Here is a 19,224-nt window from a genome sequence, read left to right as displayed (position 1 = left end):
TCCTGCTGATCAGCTGAGTAATGCTCTCCACAGGCCTGCTGTCCTGTTTGGAAAGAGGTCCTTCCCAGCCAGGTCTGAGCTCCCAGCCAGCTGCAGGACCTGCATGTTCCTGGCAGTGTGGGCCCTTTGCTGGCCAACAGTAACACCTACACCTCTTCTCCACAGGCAGCCTGCTAGCCCCCAAACTTTCTTTGCAGTCTGACAAAGAGGGATTTTACCTTTACTTACAGTCCTCGTTACTGTACACAGCTCATCTCTTTTCCTCTTTCTGCTTTCACTTTATCCATTTAATAATGAGCTGGGCTTTTCTGAATCTGATGAAAGGTCCCCATTGACTTCCAACAGAAAATATTATCAAGTGTTATCTGATATCTCTATAAGAGTAAATTTTTGGACAACATCCTTCCAAAACATAACACATTTGCCCTATCTAGTAACAAGCTGTGCCTGGTCCCATGATTTCCTAAGTTCCTTTCTTGCAGTGCCGCAGCATTTATCTATAAAGGTGAGTCAGCTGGAAAAATGAATAAAAATGCAACATGTCTGGCTGAGGAAACCTCTGGTCCATAGACCACTGGAGCCTTGGAGGGAAATACTATGCTATACTTGTGCTCCTCTAATTCCCTTCCCTGGGTATCCCATTGCCTACTATCAGGAGAAGACCGTGGCTTATGTGGTTCTTTGGTCTGAACCAGTGCAATTGCATAGCACAGTGAGGTGACTCGGAGCCCAGACTGGTGGTTCCCTGGCCTTGCAGCATTCATTATTAGTACTGTTGGAGCCTTTCTGATTTGAAAGCCACTGACAAATTGCAGAAAGTGGGAATTCAGGTGAAAATTTGCTAGGAATCAAGTGGATTTCTCTTTTCAGTCTGTCACATTATAGTGAAGAAAGACAAGGGGTTAGTGGCCAGATGATTTGAGTGTTCAGTGGACTTCTGAGTACTCAGCAGGTAGACTGTTTTTCCTCTTACTCTTTGGAATTCCTCCTCACTGACACAGGACCTCGACTCCTATTTATATCTGTAGCACATGGACACTTAAAATAATTGAATTCCTACTGCATGCCTCATTTCCCAACTTAAAGAGCAGTAAGGCTCAATTTTACATGTGTCTACATTTCTGATGTTAAAAATTGTGTCACTGACGAAGAAGTCAGGCTGTCAGCTGAAATGTGTTTTATAGACTTGGGTGTTCTCAGCTTCCCCTCTTATGTCAAAGGGATTTTCTTAATTTTCTGCATTGCGGTACATGCAAAAAACCCCACAATGCTCCACATTAACAGTTGGCCCTCCTTTCATTTGCTTGAAGACAAACTCTAAAATCACTGTTTTGATCAATAAGCACTGATATGCTCTTGGACCGAACCAGTAGTTTTGCTCTCAGAGTGGACTTAAGTATACAGTGAAAACAGCTGCCAACTCATGCCAGATGCCAACACAGTGCCCAAACCGTGGGAGCTGCTGGGGACGCTGCGGCAGACTGATCTGCTCTCTGGCAGACTCAACGTTCATCAGAAAAGTGCTGCAAGCTGCTGTGGTTGTTCATTCAGAGACTAATCTTTTGCTTTTCTGGTGGAGTCCACTGGCAAGGTTTCAGTTTAGCGAGCAGGGAAGAGGTGACATAGGACAGAGGAAAGCTATAAAATTGTGATTATATGGAAATTATTGACTTTTAATATTCTGTGCTTGTTTGCTGATCATGCAGAGATTTCTTTGCAAACATTCCGATACCCGTAAACAAAGCACATGTTGATAGTGTGTATTTTTTGTTTGTTTTCTGATCAATGCATCTTAAGATGTGATGATTTTCATTTGGTAGAATGTACAGAAGGAGGTCATTATGAGACAGAGAACTATTAGCAAAGCATACACATGACTTGAGATTTCTCAACTTCATTTTACAGCTTTCTTTGCTTTTTGGATCTTGCAGTAAGATTTCTCCCTGAGTTCCTTGAAGGGATTGATTTCTTTTGTGAAGCTTTGGAGAAATGAGAACAAGGTGGAGATGATGTAGCTAGTTTGTTTGTTTATTTGCTTGTTTGTTTTTGTTTTAGCACTGATGGATATTACTAAAGACCTCAACAATGGTCAAGCCTTGTTTAACCGAATAGGATTTTTGCTTGAAGAGCCAGGATTTTACTCTGCAGTAGTCACTCAAAGTTTGTTTAAGTCTGTTCTTATAAGTATACAAAGATGCAATAAAGGCACCACAACTGTCCCACCATTTAAATATGGTTATTAGTTCAGTTCCAAGGGAATTATGGCTGGAAGCAGTATGATCCAGCATGGGATTCTATTACAACTTTTTCATTCCACAGTGGTATCAGAATCCAAACTGTGCCTCTATTTGGTTTATTAATTTGTTTTTCTGAACATTTGCAGAATTGTAATATCCCAGTTTTGCCAAAATCAGACCTCAGTTTGGCAGACTTTTATCAATTCCAGTTGTTCTTCCACAACCCTTTGAGGATTTTCTTTTTCATGTAGTCAATACTCTGTGTACTCCACCATGCACTCAATTAGAGGACATGTCAAATACATCTGTATTTAAACACGAACTATATTACTTCTCTCTTATTTTTGGCTCAGGCTAGGTTTTGCTCTACATTAGGTATTTTGGAATGACAAATGCTTACAGTACAGTACAGCATCTAAATTGTAGTGGTTTGTGTTATGATTACGGTGTTGTCATGGTAATACAATTTTTGCAAATGAAAAGCCAGGGTTCACATATGTAGTTCTTACAAATCCTGGAAGGCCTAAGATGGGTCAATTAGTCATACATTTTATAGCATCCCACATACAGTAAATTTTCTTAAGTCTTAGCAATGTACAGTATTAAGTAGAATTAGCTGGGAATTCTTAAAGATAGTACTATTTTGGAAAAAGGCAAATGTAGTAGTTGGCTTTTGAAATACCTTTCTTGTTCAAGAGAATTGTCCTTTGCACCACACCTAACACGTTGGCTCATTTGAGTCGGCTGAGCCGTGTTGGCACACCACCCATGTAAGGTTTATAGGGAGAATGGCATACCACGTGTGCTACCTTCTGAGTGATCTTCAGATGTGGAATGTGATAAAGAAAATGGACTTTAAAAGAAAGTCATTGGGAGAGTCTGTTTCTGAAAGTAATGATTCAAGTACAGCTGAAAAAAGTACACTTAGTTTTCACACTTACAGAGCATCCAGTAGTGGTCAAATGTCTGACAAAACAGCCCTACAGCTCAGTTTCATGACAAAAAGCAGCTGGTGAACCAGGGCTGGGTGCTGGCTCTCTGCTGTTGTTGTGATTTGCTTCCCTTGGCCATTAGACATTACCCTTCCCCACGCTGGGTTAGTCTCTGCTGGCCGAGAGCCGCTGCAGTTCCAACACGGGCTCCGTTAGAAACTGCATATCCAGACTGGAAGTAATGGTGCAAGCTGGTGCCAGGGAGACGTAGAAATAATAACACACAGTGCACAATACAATACCAGTTTTGTCATTAAAATACCCATCTTTTTATTTTTCTTCTGTTGTGTCTTTTTATTTTTCGTTTGTTGTATCTTGTACCTCATTAAATGCAGAAGTTGCGTGAACTTTAGATATTTTCTTAATTTCTTGATCCAGTAAAATTTGTTTCTGAAGGATAATTTTCTCTTCATTAAGAACAGACTTTTAATGGAAATGGAATATTTAGTCAAGTGCCTGAACAAGTTGGGGAAAAAAGTTCACCAAGCTTTTAATAAATAACTGTTGATGTCTTCTTCTCCTGCACATGTGCAGTCTATGAGTCTGATAGAGATTGGGAACCCTTCGCAAAGTCTGGAAAATGTGTGTCGCTGGGCCTACTTGCAACAGAAACCTGACACAGGGCACGCAGAATATCACGACCATGCTATCTTTCTCACAAGGCAGGATTTTGGTCCATCTGGCATGCAAGGTAACATGTATATCAGATTTCATTTTGCATTTGTGTTTATCACTTAGCAAGACCAGTCATCCAAAGTTTAATTGCGTATCTTTTGCTTGGTTTTGGTCAACATTTTCTTCCCCCAAGAGCTCTGCATAGGGCTATTTCAGTTGTAACTGCTTCACTTACTATTTTATCCTTTCTTACTGGTGGGTTTATTTATTGGATCATTTCTTTGCTCTTGCTGAAGCCAAGAAAATGGGATCTGTATGTAAACAGTCCTGAAAATGCCCAAAGATTAAAGAATAGACTTTGTCTTTAAAAAGTCTCCAAAGCTGTTGCTGTGTTCCAGCAGGATTGCCAAAACATATTGTTATGGAGAGGTCTGGAACGGCAGGGCCAAGTGCTGTCCACTTTTTCCTTTTTTCAGGGCTCTGCTTCCTGTGAGATCAGGTTTGTTCACTGGAGATAATAAATCTCAGAGCTTTCCCATTCCTTTTGGGTTGACCAGATCTGCTGTCAGCCCACAGCTGGGGCGTTGCTCGCCTATTCCCTCAGGGCTGGAACTGCACTGAGCTGCTCGTGAGCATGTGGTGTCCTTTTCCCCTGTTGCCTCATGCACTTCGACAAGGCAATTGCAGGATGATCCTAGAGGTGACAACAGTTTTCTTGGTGAGCCAGGAATATAGTTTTAATTTGTTCAACAGGCTGGTTTAATCTGTTTCATAGATGAGGGAGCACACTATTAAATGTTCAGGGGCAGAGGTCTCTTGAGAGGATCGCTTCAACTATGTTTGTGTCACAACAGAAGACGGATGTTTGTCCTATGGCTTCTCACCACACTGTCTTTCCATACTTGTTCATTTTCTGGAATATTTTCTCACAGGCTATGCTCCAGTCACTGGAATGTGTCATCCTGTTCGAAGCTGCACTCTCAACCATGAAGATGGTTTTTCATCTGCATTTGTGGTGGCTCATGAAACTGGACATGTGTGAGTAGAACCGTGGACATCCTGTGTCCTACCCTAAATTGTCTTTGGTACTGACAAATACCGATGACATTGGAAAGATGCAATTTATGTTAAGAAACAACATTCAGGATTGGCTCTGGCTTCGGGTCTCAGGTCTCTCAAAGCTTTCTTTATGATCTGAAGTAAGCTTTATATTTTGGTATTTTCAGATGGAAAAAGGAACTAATACCAAAATATCTTCCAGGGCTGCTGTGAGAGTAGATTGAATGATGTATTATAGTTTCCTGGTGGAGATGTGAAGTACTCATAATGATGAAATATGAATTCATTAAGTTAGTGGAATACATGATTCTTGAAAACAATCCATTTGAATAAGCACGTCATCTGTATATGTTACTGCTGGTAATGGATGCAATACTCTACAGAGACGAGGTGCCAAGCACTGAGGTTACAACTGTTCTATGTATTTCATATAAAAAATGCAATCATTTTACTTACTGATGTGATTAGAACCAGTGATCAGGCAGCAGTTGTCAGAGCTTTGGTTTCTTCCAGAGTGCTTTAGTTTCCCTGTTTGCAGAGAACATCCACTGATTTCCCATTTTCTTTTTGGTAGAATAACAGTTCCCAGAAGGCTTTTTCTGAGCAGTTTCAATCTATTCTGTTTTCCCTAAGAAACCCTGCAGGCCCTTTTCTCTTTGTTGTATCAGAATTATTAAGGGCTTTAAACAAAAAAATCGCCAAAGTTATTGAAATCACTGTAAACGTATCTTAATTAGACAGGGACATAGAATTGATACCCAGATGGTATTTGATTCCAGAATTTTTGAATTAGGATTAAAAAGAATACACTGTGAGCTTTAAAAGAGATACCACTGAAGAATGTTTATAATTCCTCAAATCACATTCAGCCCCAATCTGTTAATTTGGTTTAAATTATGGACAGATATTGCCCATGTTAGTCAAACAATGCTCATTAAAAAAATGCAATGTAAGATCCTAACAAAGGAAAGGAGAAAACATATTAATAATAAGGACAAAAAGAAATTTAACAATGTGTGTACCTTGGGGTAATTTTTTAGAAAGCACCCAACACTTTCCAGGCTGTTTCACATTTAAACAATGTGGGGTTGCTACTGGGCAATACCAGCAGTTAGTCTAAACTAGCTTTCAGGGTGATGTCTTTTTTTTTTCCATGCAAAGGACTTGTCTATGATTGCAAATTACTTCAAATTAAGCTAAGGTGTGATTTTTTATTTTTTTTTTTAAAGTTAGATAAACTCTTAAGAAGCTCCAGATTGGAGTATGAATAAATTTCTGTTAAAGCTCCTGGAGGGTGGACTAGATCCTTAATCCAGAAATGAATTCATTTAGCCATAGTAATTCACAAATGTGGATGTGCACAGAAGTCTAAAGAAGGCATTTTTAGTCTATTTTGGAAGTGGATTAAGCTAATCACATGAAAGTACTCTCAAGGGTCAGTGCTTCTATGTGGGAGCTACTACAGACTAGCTCTTCAGCTTCAGTCTCACCCTCTTATTTCTCATGACTTTGCTTGTGTGGACAAGGGTCATGGGACTTAACCTTGTTGCAGTCAACCACTGGTGACATTTGGGATGTGGAAGCACTTGGGCCCTCTGAGTCCACCTGCGATGTAACTGTGCTGGCTCTCTCCTGTGCGGGGCAGTTTAGGCATGGAGCACGACGGCCAAGGGAACAGATGTGGAGACGAAGTCCGCCTGGGGAGCATCATGGCCCCCCTCGTGCAAGCCGCGTTTCATCGCTTCCACTGGTCTCGTTGCAGCCAGCAAGAGCTGAATCGATATCTCCAGTGAGTAACTGTTAAGCAGGCTCTCTGCTTTGATTAGGAAGCATGTAAGAACAATTCTACGTCTAGAATTTGTGCTTTGTCCTTCTGTTAGTTACTCAAATGGGGTTGAATAAAACAAAGAATCCCCCCCATCTTATTGGGAACAAGATGCTTTCCCATCAATTGCACATAATAATGCAAGTTCTCAATTAGTTTGATTTCAGTCCATTTAAAATTGTTCTCATTTCATTTACATCCATGCATTTTCTGGACACCGATAGTATATGTGCTGTCCTCTCAGGGATTATGAGAAGACACTATTAGGAGTCTCACTGCTAACCTTCCCCCCTCCCTAATATAACCCATAGCTGGAGGAGCACCTATGCTACCCAGCAGCATGGTGTCTATCTTATAGATACCAGATTTGGCTTCAAGGGCCATTTGTTGCTTATGATACCTGTCAAGGTATGATAAGATGGTGCTGCCTAAAGAGCAGATTCAGCCCTTTAAGTGCTCAGGGCTTTTCTTGACTTTAATAGATATCTAAAGAAAGAGCGTGGTTCTAGAATTAATTCTTCAGTTGTTACTTTCCTTTGAGTACACTAAATGCAAAAGCTATTTAAACAGCTTCATCCATGTCTCTTGCCTTTCCTTTGAACCTGATACTTTGGGCACTAGACCTGCACTGGTGTTCCCTGACAAACTCTGATGTTTATGACCCTGGTTTTGCTTACAGAAGAAAATCTTCCTCTTGTTGTTATGTGCAAGTTGTACAGAAAAATATGGGGAAACTGGTAGGATACCTAGCAAAAAATGAAAATGAGTAGGAAAAAATTCAGCAAAATACATGAAGTAAACATGATTCAGTCTTTCTGTCAATGTTTTTATTATCATAGATGTCTTAGGTATGGCAACGAGGAATAAAAACATTGTGAGGGAAGTGTGATTGTTTCAGTTAGTAAGATCCTTTAGAGCTTTAACCGTTAAATAAAAATCATCTGGCCTAGAGAGCTGCTTTACAGTCTTTTAAATACAGCTATTTTTAAATATAACAAAGCAGAATGATGGTTTGCTTTGAAGTAAATCTAACCTCAGAATTCTGCTTTCAGCTATTGGTATCTTCAAGGCAACCTGAATGACTGCCAGAATAGATTTGTGTATAGTGTCCGTTAAATAACTCTGAGACATTTCAGAGATACTGTTGACCATGTTGGTCTTGTGAATTAACCAATGATTATACCGTGTTAACCATTCAGTGCTACTGCCTCAGTCCTCTGCCCTCCACACGACTTATATCTGATTTTAGTACGTTACAGACTGTCCTCGCTATTTGGGAGGAGAGGAGAAACTCCCATATTCATCACACAGGAAGGAAACTTTGTACAAACTATGGATGGAGCTGAGAGCTATCAGGACAAGCAGAGAGATGGAACAAACTTGAGCATTTAATGCAGGCAGGAAAGTAAATGAGTTGCTGCTTCTCAGCAAGGACACAGGAAAACTGCAAGCTTAGTGGTAATCTTGGATGGTTACCCTGGCCTCTGCTTCTAAAACTTCACTTGAAAGACAGTTGCAGGCAGCAAGAAATTCCACAAATGGAAAATTAATTAAACTTTCTTTTCTTCTTGGTCTCATGTGGATTCTTCCTTTGATTCCTTTCACATAAGGAGCCTGGAGACTGATAGGAATTTACCTGCAAGCTAAATGGAAATTACAATGGAAGGGCTTCAGAAAAAAATAGATACAGGATCCATTAAAGGTGGATACAACATGATAAAGTTGATGTGAGCATAATTGCAATATTAACTGCTCTTCTCAACCAGCATCTGAGAAATTGTAGGTTCTGTTTTGTTTGGAACAAAAAGGCAATGAAACCACAAACACTGTGCAAGTCTCACAGCCCCATCTGTTACTGTAATTTTTGCCTGTTGCAGTTCCTATGATTGTCTGCGTGATGATCCCTTCGAACATGACTGGCCTTCCCTTCCACAGCTGCCAGGAATTCACTACTCCATGAATGAGCAGTGCCGTTTTGATTTTGGTTTGGGCTACATGATGTGCACAGCTGTGAGTACTTAAATTTGGCTTCTGCTATTTCTCATCCAGGAGTGTTGTAAGTGTCTCCGAAATGTCCGTAATAGGGACAGTGTAGCAAAGCCCACAAGGAAAGATGTTGTGCCCACTTAGCTGTAAGCAAGGAATAACAACTGAATGTTGACAAATATGTTATTTTAAGTATCTCTGTCTTTTCTTTTTTAAACTGGAGTTACAGAAATAATTATTCTGTAGTTTCATAAATAGCTGTAGACTTCAAGCAAACAAGGTTGCTGCATTATTGAACCTCCTATTGCTGGCAGCTAGTTATTTTGCTCAAAACTCCCACCCAGATGTGAAGAAGATGGATTTGGTGGCACATCTTGTAGTACTAACACAGGGCAGTATGCTTTTATGATCCAATTTTATGGAAAGTGTGATGCATTTTGATGCCTAGCATGAGAAAATAAGCATGACAGCGAGTAGAGCAGCTTGCAAGGACTCTTGATGACATGGTTGGCTCTCTTGAATCAGAAAAACAAGAGACAAAGTCTAAATTTAAAGCAAGGCAAGATTAGTGCAATTCTCACCGGATTGGCCTCAGAAAGCAGTCTTCTGCAGCAGGGCTGTGCCTCCTACCTCCAGCTCCTCAAGTAGGACAAAATATTAAATGGAAAGGGATGTTTTCAGCTGGTGTGGCAGCTGTTAACACATAACATTTCGTCTTTCGTTCCCATCTGCAGGAATATGTGTGCTGAGCAGTGTCTCTAGATAATGGATGAGAACCGTTAAAGCATCAGCTGTAGTATTGTGTCTTGACACACAATTCCCACTGATGCTGCCTTGGAAGAATGTCCCAGCCAAAGAGTGTCTTTTCTTACAGCCGTTCTCCAGAGCCTGGGAGACAGAGGCTTTCGATTCTTCTTGGTTCAGAATAGCCAAAAGCCTGTCCAGACATCATGTTTTAGTATATTGTGTGGTGGGTGGTTCTCATCCTCTCCTATACAAGCTCTTGTGTTGTAGGTAAAATGCCGATTTATTAATTGGATCAGGGTCCTGAGTTCAAATTTCCATCTTCCTAAGAAGGTGATTGCAACAGCCGAGTGACAGTCTGAGCAGCTCATTTCTCTCTCCCATGAGTACTCAAGGATTTTTTGTTTTGTTTGCCAAATGAAGCAGCACTATTTGGCAAAGCTGTAAGAAAAGGCAGTGTGTGTCTTACCATCTGGGGGAACTGGTTTCCTCCTTGCCCAGGCTGCCTTTTGTCACTAGTGTAAAACTATTTTTGCCTGACTTTATTCCATCGAACGCAGGCAGGATCTCGCTTCAGAGTCACTGATGATTTTGCATGAAAGCTTAGATATGCTCCTCAATCCACAGACACCACAGTGTTCCTCAGGAATCAGTGATAACAGCTGGCATTTTACAGCTAGGAAAGGAAAAACCCCACCGTGCTGCAGCTTCTATTGCAGTTTCAAGTGGGAGCTGTCTCAAAGTGTATTCCACTCTGATTTTTCTTGTATTTCAGTTCCGTACATTTGATCCCTGCAAGCAGCTGTGGTGTAGCCACCCCGAGAACCCCTACTTCTGCAAAACAAAGAAAGGGCCTCCGCTGGACGGGACCATGTGTGCACCAGGAAAGGTGAGAGTGGGTGCTCTGTGTACATGCACGCTCACGTGTGTTCACATGTGTTCATGTCCGGTGGGGGATGTTCCCCTTAAAATCAAGGTGAAGAAGAAAAGAACCCATCTGGAAGATTTGAAATCTGCTGAGATGTGGGGCAAACTCATGAATGCAAGTTGGGCAGTGTGAGGGGAGGAGGCAGGGGCCAGGGCTGCTGTGCCCTGCATGGCAGCTCTGTGAGCATTGAACCCCGTCCTCGTGCAAGTCATGGAGGTATCTGCAGATTGCCCTGTGCTTCTTGGCAAGTCTTTGAGCCAAAAATGGGGAAATTTCCTCTCGCCCGCAACTTGTGTGAGGTCAGGGGGGTTGTGTTTGTATCGGTGATGTTGTCGTGATGCTGACTGGCCTCCCTGGTGCTCGGGGTGCAGTGAGGTCCTGGAGATGTCTGCCAAGCTAAGGCTGCTGTGGCTGCCCCGAGGGAAGGGATGGATGTGGGATTCGTGTGCCAGCTAGAGAGAACAAACATGATGGCAGAGAGGGTCTGTGAAGAGAGAAGGGCAGATCTGCGGAGGCGGGTTTGCTGGCTTGATGAGAGTCAAGGCAGGCATGAGGAACTGTGGAGGGAAGGTGTGAGGTGGCAAGAGCTCAGACAGCTCCGACCCCTCAGCCACCACGCTGGACCTACTCCAGGTCTCAGTTATCCTTCTGCGGAGATCACGCCATGCTCATAGCAGATCTGAACTCCAAGTCCTTTGAAGTCTGCTGAAAAAGTCTGGCTTCCCTGGGCTTTGGATGCAGTGACTGAGGGGGAGAGGAAGGTGTCGCTACTTGGAAAGATGTTTTGTAAAACCCAATGGATGATATCATTTATGTGATAAATGAACCGTATTAGCAGCTGCTGTTGTAGTTTGAAATGTCTTTTTTATGAAAACATAATGTAATGCTAAATTAATTCCCTAGCAAGTCATGGTCTATATAAACCACTCCCTTCTGGTTTTCTCTTCTTTAGATTATTCCTGTTATAACAGCTTTGTTTCTTGTTTAAAAATATATATATATTTAAATTACAGTCCAAAAATCTTAGACAGTTTCTTTGGATTCACTTTTCTGATTTCTGTGTTAAAAATATTCATGAAACCCCCAGAAAAATACAGTTATATTCCGTTTTGTTGCATCACCCTCTTTGCCAAGCCATTCATTCATATTAGTATTTGAACAGAAATGAGAAGAAAAAAAGAACTTGTAACCATACAGTTAAGGATCTGTCAGTGCTTCCATTATAAACAGTTTGTCAGGATATTATGCAACTCAGCTGTAAAAATTTTCTCTGGACTGGAACTTGGGATCCAAGGCTTCAGCAAACTGTGCAGCCAGCCAGTCTTTTTAGTTCAGTGGAGATGCAAGAGAGTATGTGCACATTCTGAAGTTTCAGTAGATGATAGAACTATGACTGTCTCATTCCCAGAGGAGCTGTCCCAGTTTTTTGATAAATAAAGTTATTGCAACCTTCCAGGAGAACCTGAGAAAATCATATAAAATGAAAACCATTTTGTTAGATAAGGCTCAGCAGTCTGAGCTAAACATTTTTTTAAAAATAGCATGAGTTATGAAGGTTATACAGCTGACTGTATATCTGAGCTCAGCATTTGACCAGTGTATTTATTAGTTGTTGGTGTTTTTAATACAGGCACATCAGATCAGTCCTTTTCTATCTGTTCCTTTCCTTTTCATCCCTGCCTTTGATTTGGCCTTCCCCTGTTCACTCTCTTCGTTGATTTGGACAATACCAGAGACTTACCTGAAAGAACAGGTACTGTAAAATGCATATATTGCCCAAAGCTGGGACTCAGTTTCAGTGTGGCAGCCTCCTTTTAAGATACATCTCCTATGATACCTCATCAGCACATGAGGAAGAGGAAAATAACTTCAAACTTGATCCACTATTTTCTTTGGAATAATGCCAGAAAAGAAAAGAACAGAAACATAAGCAATTAAAGATGTTGATTCAAAAAGATCCATTTGTTTCCCACTTTAGAGACTTGCAGTTTTCATGATTTCATACCACTAATTCCCAGAGCCTATTTTAAGCTCAAACCAATCACAACACTGCTGATGTGTCAAAGAAACATCCTGGCTCTGCAGCAGCTGAGGGGACCGAATGCCAGAAATGAAAGCGATGTTCGGGAGACTAACACGGCGTATGGTGCGTAGATGTTCTCACCTAAGCCTGGTGTTCAGATAACTGATAACTTGTCTCTTCACTTGCCCAAACTTAGCAGATGCTATTGAGGAGAATCCAGTCCAGCTGCCTCCTTCCCAAGTGCCGATCAAGGGGCAAGGACACCCGTGGGGACATGAGATCTGAAGCTCATTTTCAACAAGGGCGCTGATAAGGGCCTTGTCTCTGCACGCCCAGGCTGTGTCTTGGCCCTAGGCACTGACCCTTAGAAATGGAAGGAAGATTAGACTTTCTAATGCTGTCTATATGTGTGTATGTATGCATACATAGAGATGTATATTTAAGTAAATATATGTAAATGTATGTAAGCTCTTCTGTGCATGTGGTTATTTGAAATAAGTTGCCAAAAGAGTGAGGTTCTGCCATTTCAAAAAATTTTTAATAAGTCTCCTTGTGCAAATAGAGACATTGAACAACCATTATGTTAATTGGCAGCAAACTAATAATTTGCTGGGTTTAGAGACAGAAAAATAAAATATTATCTTAGAGCTTCTCAGGCAGAGAAGAAAACTACTATTTTGATAGAATCCTAAAGGAAATAATAGAATATTTTATATTGTTCCCAGCCTGATTTTTTTAAACTAGATTGAGTTTTCAATAGCAAGAGGGAAGATTGTGTCAATTTTGTGAAGCTTTGACGATGCAGCAACTTGCAATTACTTCACTTGTAATTTCTGCATGTGTCTGAATGGTCACATTAACTTCCCTGAAATAACTCCGGTGTGTAAAGTTAAGCACATGGAGAATCAGAGCCTTAATGTGAAGTCAAAGACACTTCATAAATTGCTATAGTAAACCATGCAGATGAGGTGTAACTGTGCAAAGCCTAACTCTGCAATAGCATTCTGTGGATTAAAAGAAAACATATGCTTTCATCTGATAATTTATTTACTTGTATACAATTCTGTCAGCTCCACCATTAGCCTCAGGCTTCTGAAGCCAGACAACTGTCAGAAATATATCATCAGTTTTAGTTGTTCCATTTTTTTAAACTACTACTCTTCTGGGGAGACATTTATATCGGCTGAAGTAGCTAACTGTTCTCCACAGGATAGAAATGAAACCCAAAGTCATTCATGCAAGGAGATCGCATGCTCGAGTCCATCTGCTTGCTGCAGTGACTAACACAAAGGTTTGCACCACCTGAGCCTCCTTTGTTTATTTTCTTGGAGAGAGGTAAAAACCTGGTACCTGCCCCTGCCAGCTGAGCTGATGTTGCTCTTGGATTTGATTTATGTGCCAAGGATCCAGCACAAACCTAGCAGGTATTCTCTTCACTTGCACCATGCTAATAAGGCGATCTGAGTCAAACTTGGAATGATTTTTTAGTCTGTCAGGAAAGGAAGGGAATGATTAAATATTGAAATAAATAGATATTATTGAGAAGAAAAATGGACTGAGAAAAAAGGTTTCTGAAAACACTAATGTGTACTCAAAGCAATCCAGATAATTTCCCACTGAGAAAGCTGACCTCAGCTTCTCTTGGAGACAGGAGACAGATGGGTAAGTGTATGCTGTGTTAGTCACCACAGAAACAGTGAGGATACTTGATTCTCCACTGAAGAAACTTTTACTGGCTTAGGGTAGACTTTAGCACTAGAGCTTTCAGTTTATCCCTTGCAACTAATTATTCTCAAACAGATGGAGCAGAGCGGGCCAACCTGCATGTGATGGGAAGTACAAATAAATCAGTAACCCTCTCCTGATACGATCTCAGGAGAGAGGGGAGAGCTGAGGGACACCAGCCATGATGCAGCAGGAGGGGTTACCTGGTAGATAACTGGGGGGTCAAGCAAGGAGATAGGAGAGTTGCCAGTTGCTGCACGGTATAAAATAGGTAGAGATACCTGCGGAAGATCTGCAGGTCTTTTCTTGAAAAATTAACTTGCAGATGCGTTAAGCCCACAGGAACACACTGGCTCTTTTTTTGGCGTCCACAGCAGTTGTTTCAAAGAACTGCTGAAAACAGCAGTGGAATGTTTTACTGCAAGAGATTTAAGCTTCCTCTCCTGGAAATTGCACTTGTTTTGGACTGTCCTGTTTGCCAGAAAAATAGGCGAGACTGCAAGAAGTCATCTTGTCTTCCACTAAGAAAACAATTTGCATTTACCCATGGGGTTTTTTTCCTCATTTAAAAAACCCCCTGCTTTAATATGCTTCACTCTTTAAATGAAACCCCCTGTTTATGAAGGGAATTGTGATTGAAATTGGCTCTTTTCCACCTCATTATTTAGTTAATATAGTAGCAATAGGAAGGGTTGGCTCTAGCTTCCTTTATTACACTGGAGATTGCTCCATCTCTGCTTTTACCTTCTCACGCGTTTTCTTGCATGCGTCTGCACAGAGTAAGGCTCGGTTGTGAATCATTTTGTTTTATGTAGGCTCCTTTCTTTTAAACCACAAACAAAAAGGCAGAGCTGGGGATGACTCATTTTACACAAATGCTTGTCTCCTAATAGCTCTGCCCCAGCTTCCCAACAATCGGCATTTGACCAGCTTCTCCAGTAAAAATCAGTGCTGCTCTTTCCTTTACACAGCAAAGTCAATAACACTTTTCCATGTTTGCCTTCCAGTTCAGGGACCAGTCACAGTGTCAGATAGGTGGTTTATTAGTGGCTGTTGCAAACCCACATGTCCCTGTTCCTGGCTAAAACAGGGAAAAGAGTTTGGAAAACACAGCATCACATGTCTCTCCCTCTCCTCTGCCGAGTCCAAGCGCGGGATCATCACGTAACGAACATACACGATGTGGCTCTTGAAATGGATTCAGTGATTGCTGCAGACCTTACACCTGCGGGATGCAGAACCCTGATAAAAGAATGTTTAAGCAAGCACAGACCAGGAGCTGTCACATCTCATCTGCTTCCAAGCCCAGCTGAAATTTGTATTGACAAGCTGATGCATTGCCAGCTTTCCCTGCATCTCTGAATGGTCCCGTTGCCGCACAGGGCCCGACGACTCATACTGCTCGTTCAAACAAACCTCTCTAAAGCCATAAGTAAACAATCCCTGAAGGGTACAGCGCTGAGCTTCAAAACCGAGCAAAGCAAAGGACATATTAGCATTTTGCATTTCTTTCATGCTTTGCTGAATTGTCTCTTGTTCTGTCAAACAGCTAAGAAAAATCTGCCCATTACAACTCCACAGCAGGATTGGTATAATTGGCTTTGTGGTAACTCATCTATTTCATAGGTTTTGACTTTGAATATTTGAAGTCATGAGAAAGAATGAATAGTTGAAACCTAATTTCTGCTCTCTTTTCTGCTCCTTGTCCAACCAAATCAGCACCAAAATAAATTATGTGAATAAAGAGTCAGACATTGAGCAGATTAGCAAATCAGTAAGCGGTGTCTTGTCACCATTTTACTAATGATTCTCTCTTTAAATTCAGCATTATTAATGATTATCCATGACTTTTAAATTTGTCTTCCAGATCACTAATCGCTCTATGCTTAAGAACGCTCTCCTGTTATATATCTTCTGATTTTGTTTTTGCTGGCAGCATGCATTTAGCCATATGCTCAGCTTGTGCCGCCTGCCAAATTCCTGCGTTCCAGGGCTTGTTAAGCTGTGTAAAATGTTGTTGTTGACTTGAATGTTAAGGAAAGTAAGTGACTGATTGCACTTGTTGTTATAGCCATCTGTGTGCCTGAGCCAGAGCTCTTATCCCGACAGTAACCGTTAACGCAGACAAACTGCGACGGTCTAATGCAAAGTCATTTGTTGGGCTGGAAATAATTTCCAGCACCCACACTTCATCAGCAGACTTTTATGAAAGCAAAAGTAGTACTAGAAAGGGCCAGAATTTGTGATCCTTGAGAAGAATTCATCCTGACTTCAGCTAAGAAAAAATTCCTTGATTAGGGACTGAAGAAATGGGTGGAAAGGCACTGGCGGGTTTCTTTAACGAGATGAGACAGTAGAGTGTATCAGTACTGAAGCTGTGAAGGCTCTTAAAGAAATGTGTAAATACCTTCTAGGTTCAGAGAATGTAGCAAATTATGTGTTTTAATCTCTGTAGAATGACTGTATTAAAGACCAGGTAAAAGAAAAGAGAAAGCCTAGTAGGACGTGATTGTTCAGAAGTGGGACTGTCCAGGGCTGCTCCCTGATGAATGCTTCCTGGTATTTTGGTCAGGTTTACTATGAGATCTCCAGGGAGACTGCAAGAGTTCTTTATTTAATAGCACTAATGTCTAAAATGTAAGTTGGCTTTAATTTCATGCCACTTTGCTGATCACATTTATTGCAGGAATACGTATGCTGAATGAGGAGCTGCTGGGAAGGACAGTGCTGCAGCAGCACCTCTCACCATTGCTGCCTGAAGTGGCTGCATGCAATGGCAGAGGCAGAATTTTACATTTAGCCTCCAAGATTTGGGATTCTGCCATTTCTCTTAAATGTATCTGTATTAGTTACGTGAAATCAGCACTGCAGACACATGAAGAAGGAATGTAATGCTGAGAGCAGTTTAATGAACTTGGTAGGCTTGAATACATGCAAGCATACGTGTGAATACTTAATGGGTGTAAGTTTATAAAATCTGAGTAAGTTTGGGGTCATGGGCACAATCTGACAGTCAGTCTCTCTACTTTCTGCTGGAGAGGTGAAAAAAAATCCAGAATTTGTGCCTAAAATGAAATCTGTTGTACCACAGTTTCTCATATTATATAATTTAATCATCTAATTGTTTTGACATCTAATTTTCTCTTTTAGCATTGCTTTAAAGGTCACTGCATCTGGCTAACACCAGACATCCTGAAGCAGGATGGACACTGGGGGGCATGGAGTAAATTTGGCTCTTGTTCTCGCACCTGTGGCACTGGGGTGAAGTACAGGACACGGCAGTGTGACAATCCGCAGTAAGTAGATGCACACCCAGATGTTGTTCTGATGTGGAGCAAATGAATGGTGAGAATGCTTGCTAAATTACTAGTGCAGTAATGCAGTAAAGGTTGTTGAGTGGTGCTTGTTAAATGTGACCTATAGTATATGTTGTCAGAAATTCTCCTTTTGGCCCTTAGCAAGTCATGAATCATCTTTATTTCTCAGTTTATCCATCCGTTAAGCTGCTTATGTGGTTACAAGGATCTTGAAAGTGCTATTACACCATTGCATAAAGCATAAGTAAAAGTTTAGGGCCCTATATATGTCTTGTTTTAATATGTGATTATGAAATAATGGTGATGATTTGCTGGATTTTTTAAAAAAATGCATATACCTTTTTAAAATTTGTATTTAATCTACTTTTAGGATATTTCAACGAGAAGGTCTTAAAATATTTTCAAGCTAGTTTCATTCCAAGTTGGAGCAAAGCTCCAGAGATCAGAACCTTCCCCAAAGTTAATTCTAGTAATACTGAATTGTTTTGCTTCAATAATTTATAGATAGCTCATCTAGATAATGTAGAATGACTTAATTTCAGTAACACTGGAAGTATAATATATTTAATATAGATTGGCATGTACAAATTATATGAAATGTATAATTATTGCTATCTTATTTGGATATCGTAAATGTCAAGATCCTAACAGCAAGAACTGAAACCATTGTCAGAATTAAGTGATTTTATCAGACAGAATATTTTTAACATTGACTTTCTCAGTTTGGGCCGATAAAGTGATTGAACTTGAATAGTGTTAAAGATCATCTTATCAATGATTTAAAAAAAAGTCAATTTTTAACAGAACATTTTCTGATGTAAATTGTTCTGTTAAAAAATAATTTACCAGTTCTAATTTCAGCCTTTATTACACTGGCAACATGAAAGTGACCTTTATAATTGTGGGCACAGTTTTAGCTGTAAAATCTGTTTTCATGCAGGAAAAGCCTAATGTACTATTGAAAATGTTTTCCGTGTCTCTGGAAGAGGGTGCAAACCCAGCTACAACTCCTGAGCTGTGTGTTGCCAGGTCCAATGGTGATGTGATGCACGTCTGGCTGGAGGATGCAGCACTTGAGCTGGGCTCTGGTTCTGGATTTGCTGCTGGCTTAGGGAGTGAATGTGAATGAGTTGCCTCATCTGCTCATGCTTTCCTTTCCTGGGCCGCACCAAGAAAATGGCTTTTCTTGCCTTTATCAAGTGGTTTGAGGCTCTGCTTGCAGCTCTTTTTTAAGAGCTAAATAGTGACAGTGGGTTTTTAAAGAAAATACGTATTTTCCATATCAGAAATAAATCACTGGCTTCATCAAGTGCCTACTGACATGGCTGAGAATTAAATTACTCTTCAAGGGATTTGATAGACGCTGGATTCATGCATTAATGGCAAAACTAACCATGGGTTTCTCTCCTCGCTGCAGTCCCGCCAATGGAGGCCGCACATGCGTGGGGCCGAGCTACGAGTTCCAGCTGTGCAACACTCAGGACTGTCCTAAGGACTTGGAAGATTTCAGAGAGGAGCAGTGCCGGCAGTGGGATCCTTACTTTGAGTACCAGAACACGAAACACCACTGGCTCCCCTATGAACATGTCGATGGTGAGTAGTCCCTTTTTCCTATGAAAAGTAAAATCAGTTGCAAGCACAAGTAAAAAATATATAAGGAGGGGTAAAACTTTTTCTAGGGAAATCGTGCCTCACAAATCTGTTACAAGTTGTTTGGGGAGGAATCAGTGAGTATCAGTGTTTGAGTGATCCAATTCATATAATGTACTTGGG

General features: G+C 40.9%; 1 protein-coding gene across 1 annotated transcript in view; it reads left to right on the top strand.

The window, feature by feature from the left end:
* ADAMTS2 (ADAM metallopeptidase with thrombospondin type 1 motif 2) overlaps window positions 1-19,224 on the top strand; it is a 190,366-nt gene that overhangs the window by 147,165 nt on the left and 23,977 nt on the right. Inside the window, exons 6-12 of the mRNA XM_074838354.1 lie at window positions 3,764-3,920; window positions 4,777-4,882; window positions 6,549-6,692; window positions 8,606-8,738; window positions 10,234-10,347; window positions 17,285-17,430; window positions 18,869-19,044. Coding sequence (XP_074694455.1) covers window positions 3,764-3,920; window positions 4,777-4,882; window positions 6,549-6,692; window positions 8,606-8,738; window positions 10,234-10,347; window positions 17,285-17,430; window positions 18,869-19,044 — 976 coding nt within the window. The remainder of the gene's footprint in view (window positions 1-3,763; window positions 3,921-4,776; window positions 4,883-6,548; window positions 6,693-8,605; window positions 8,739-10,233; window positions 10,348-17,284; window positions 17,431-18,868; window positions 19,045-19,224) is intronic.

This window comes from Strix aluco, chromosome 13 (genome assembly GCF_031877795.1).
Source record: "Strix aluco isolate bStrAlu1 chromosome 13, bStrAlu1.hap1, whole genome shotgun sequence".
Taxonomy (NCBI): domain Eukaryota; kingdom Metazoa; phylum Chordata; class Aves; order Strigiformes; family Strigidae; genus Strix; species Strix aluco.
Note: the sequence above shows the minus strand (reverse complement) of the source record. Positions and strands in the feature narration are given on the sequence as shown.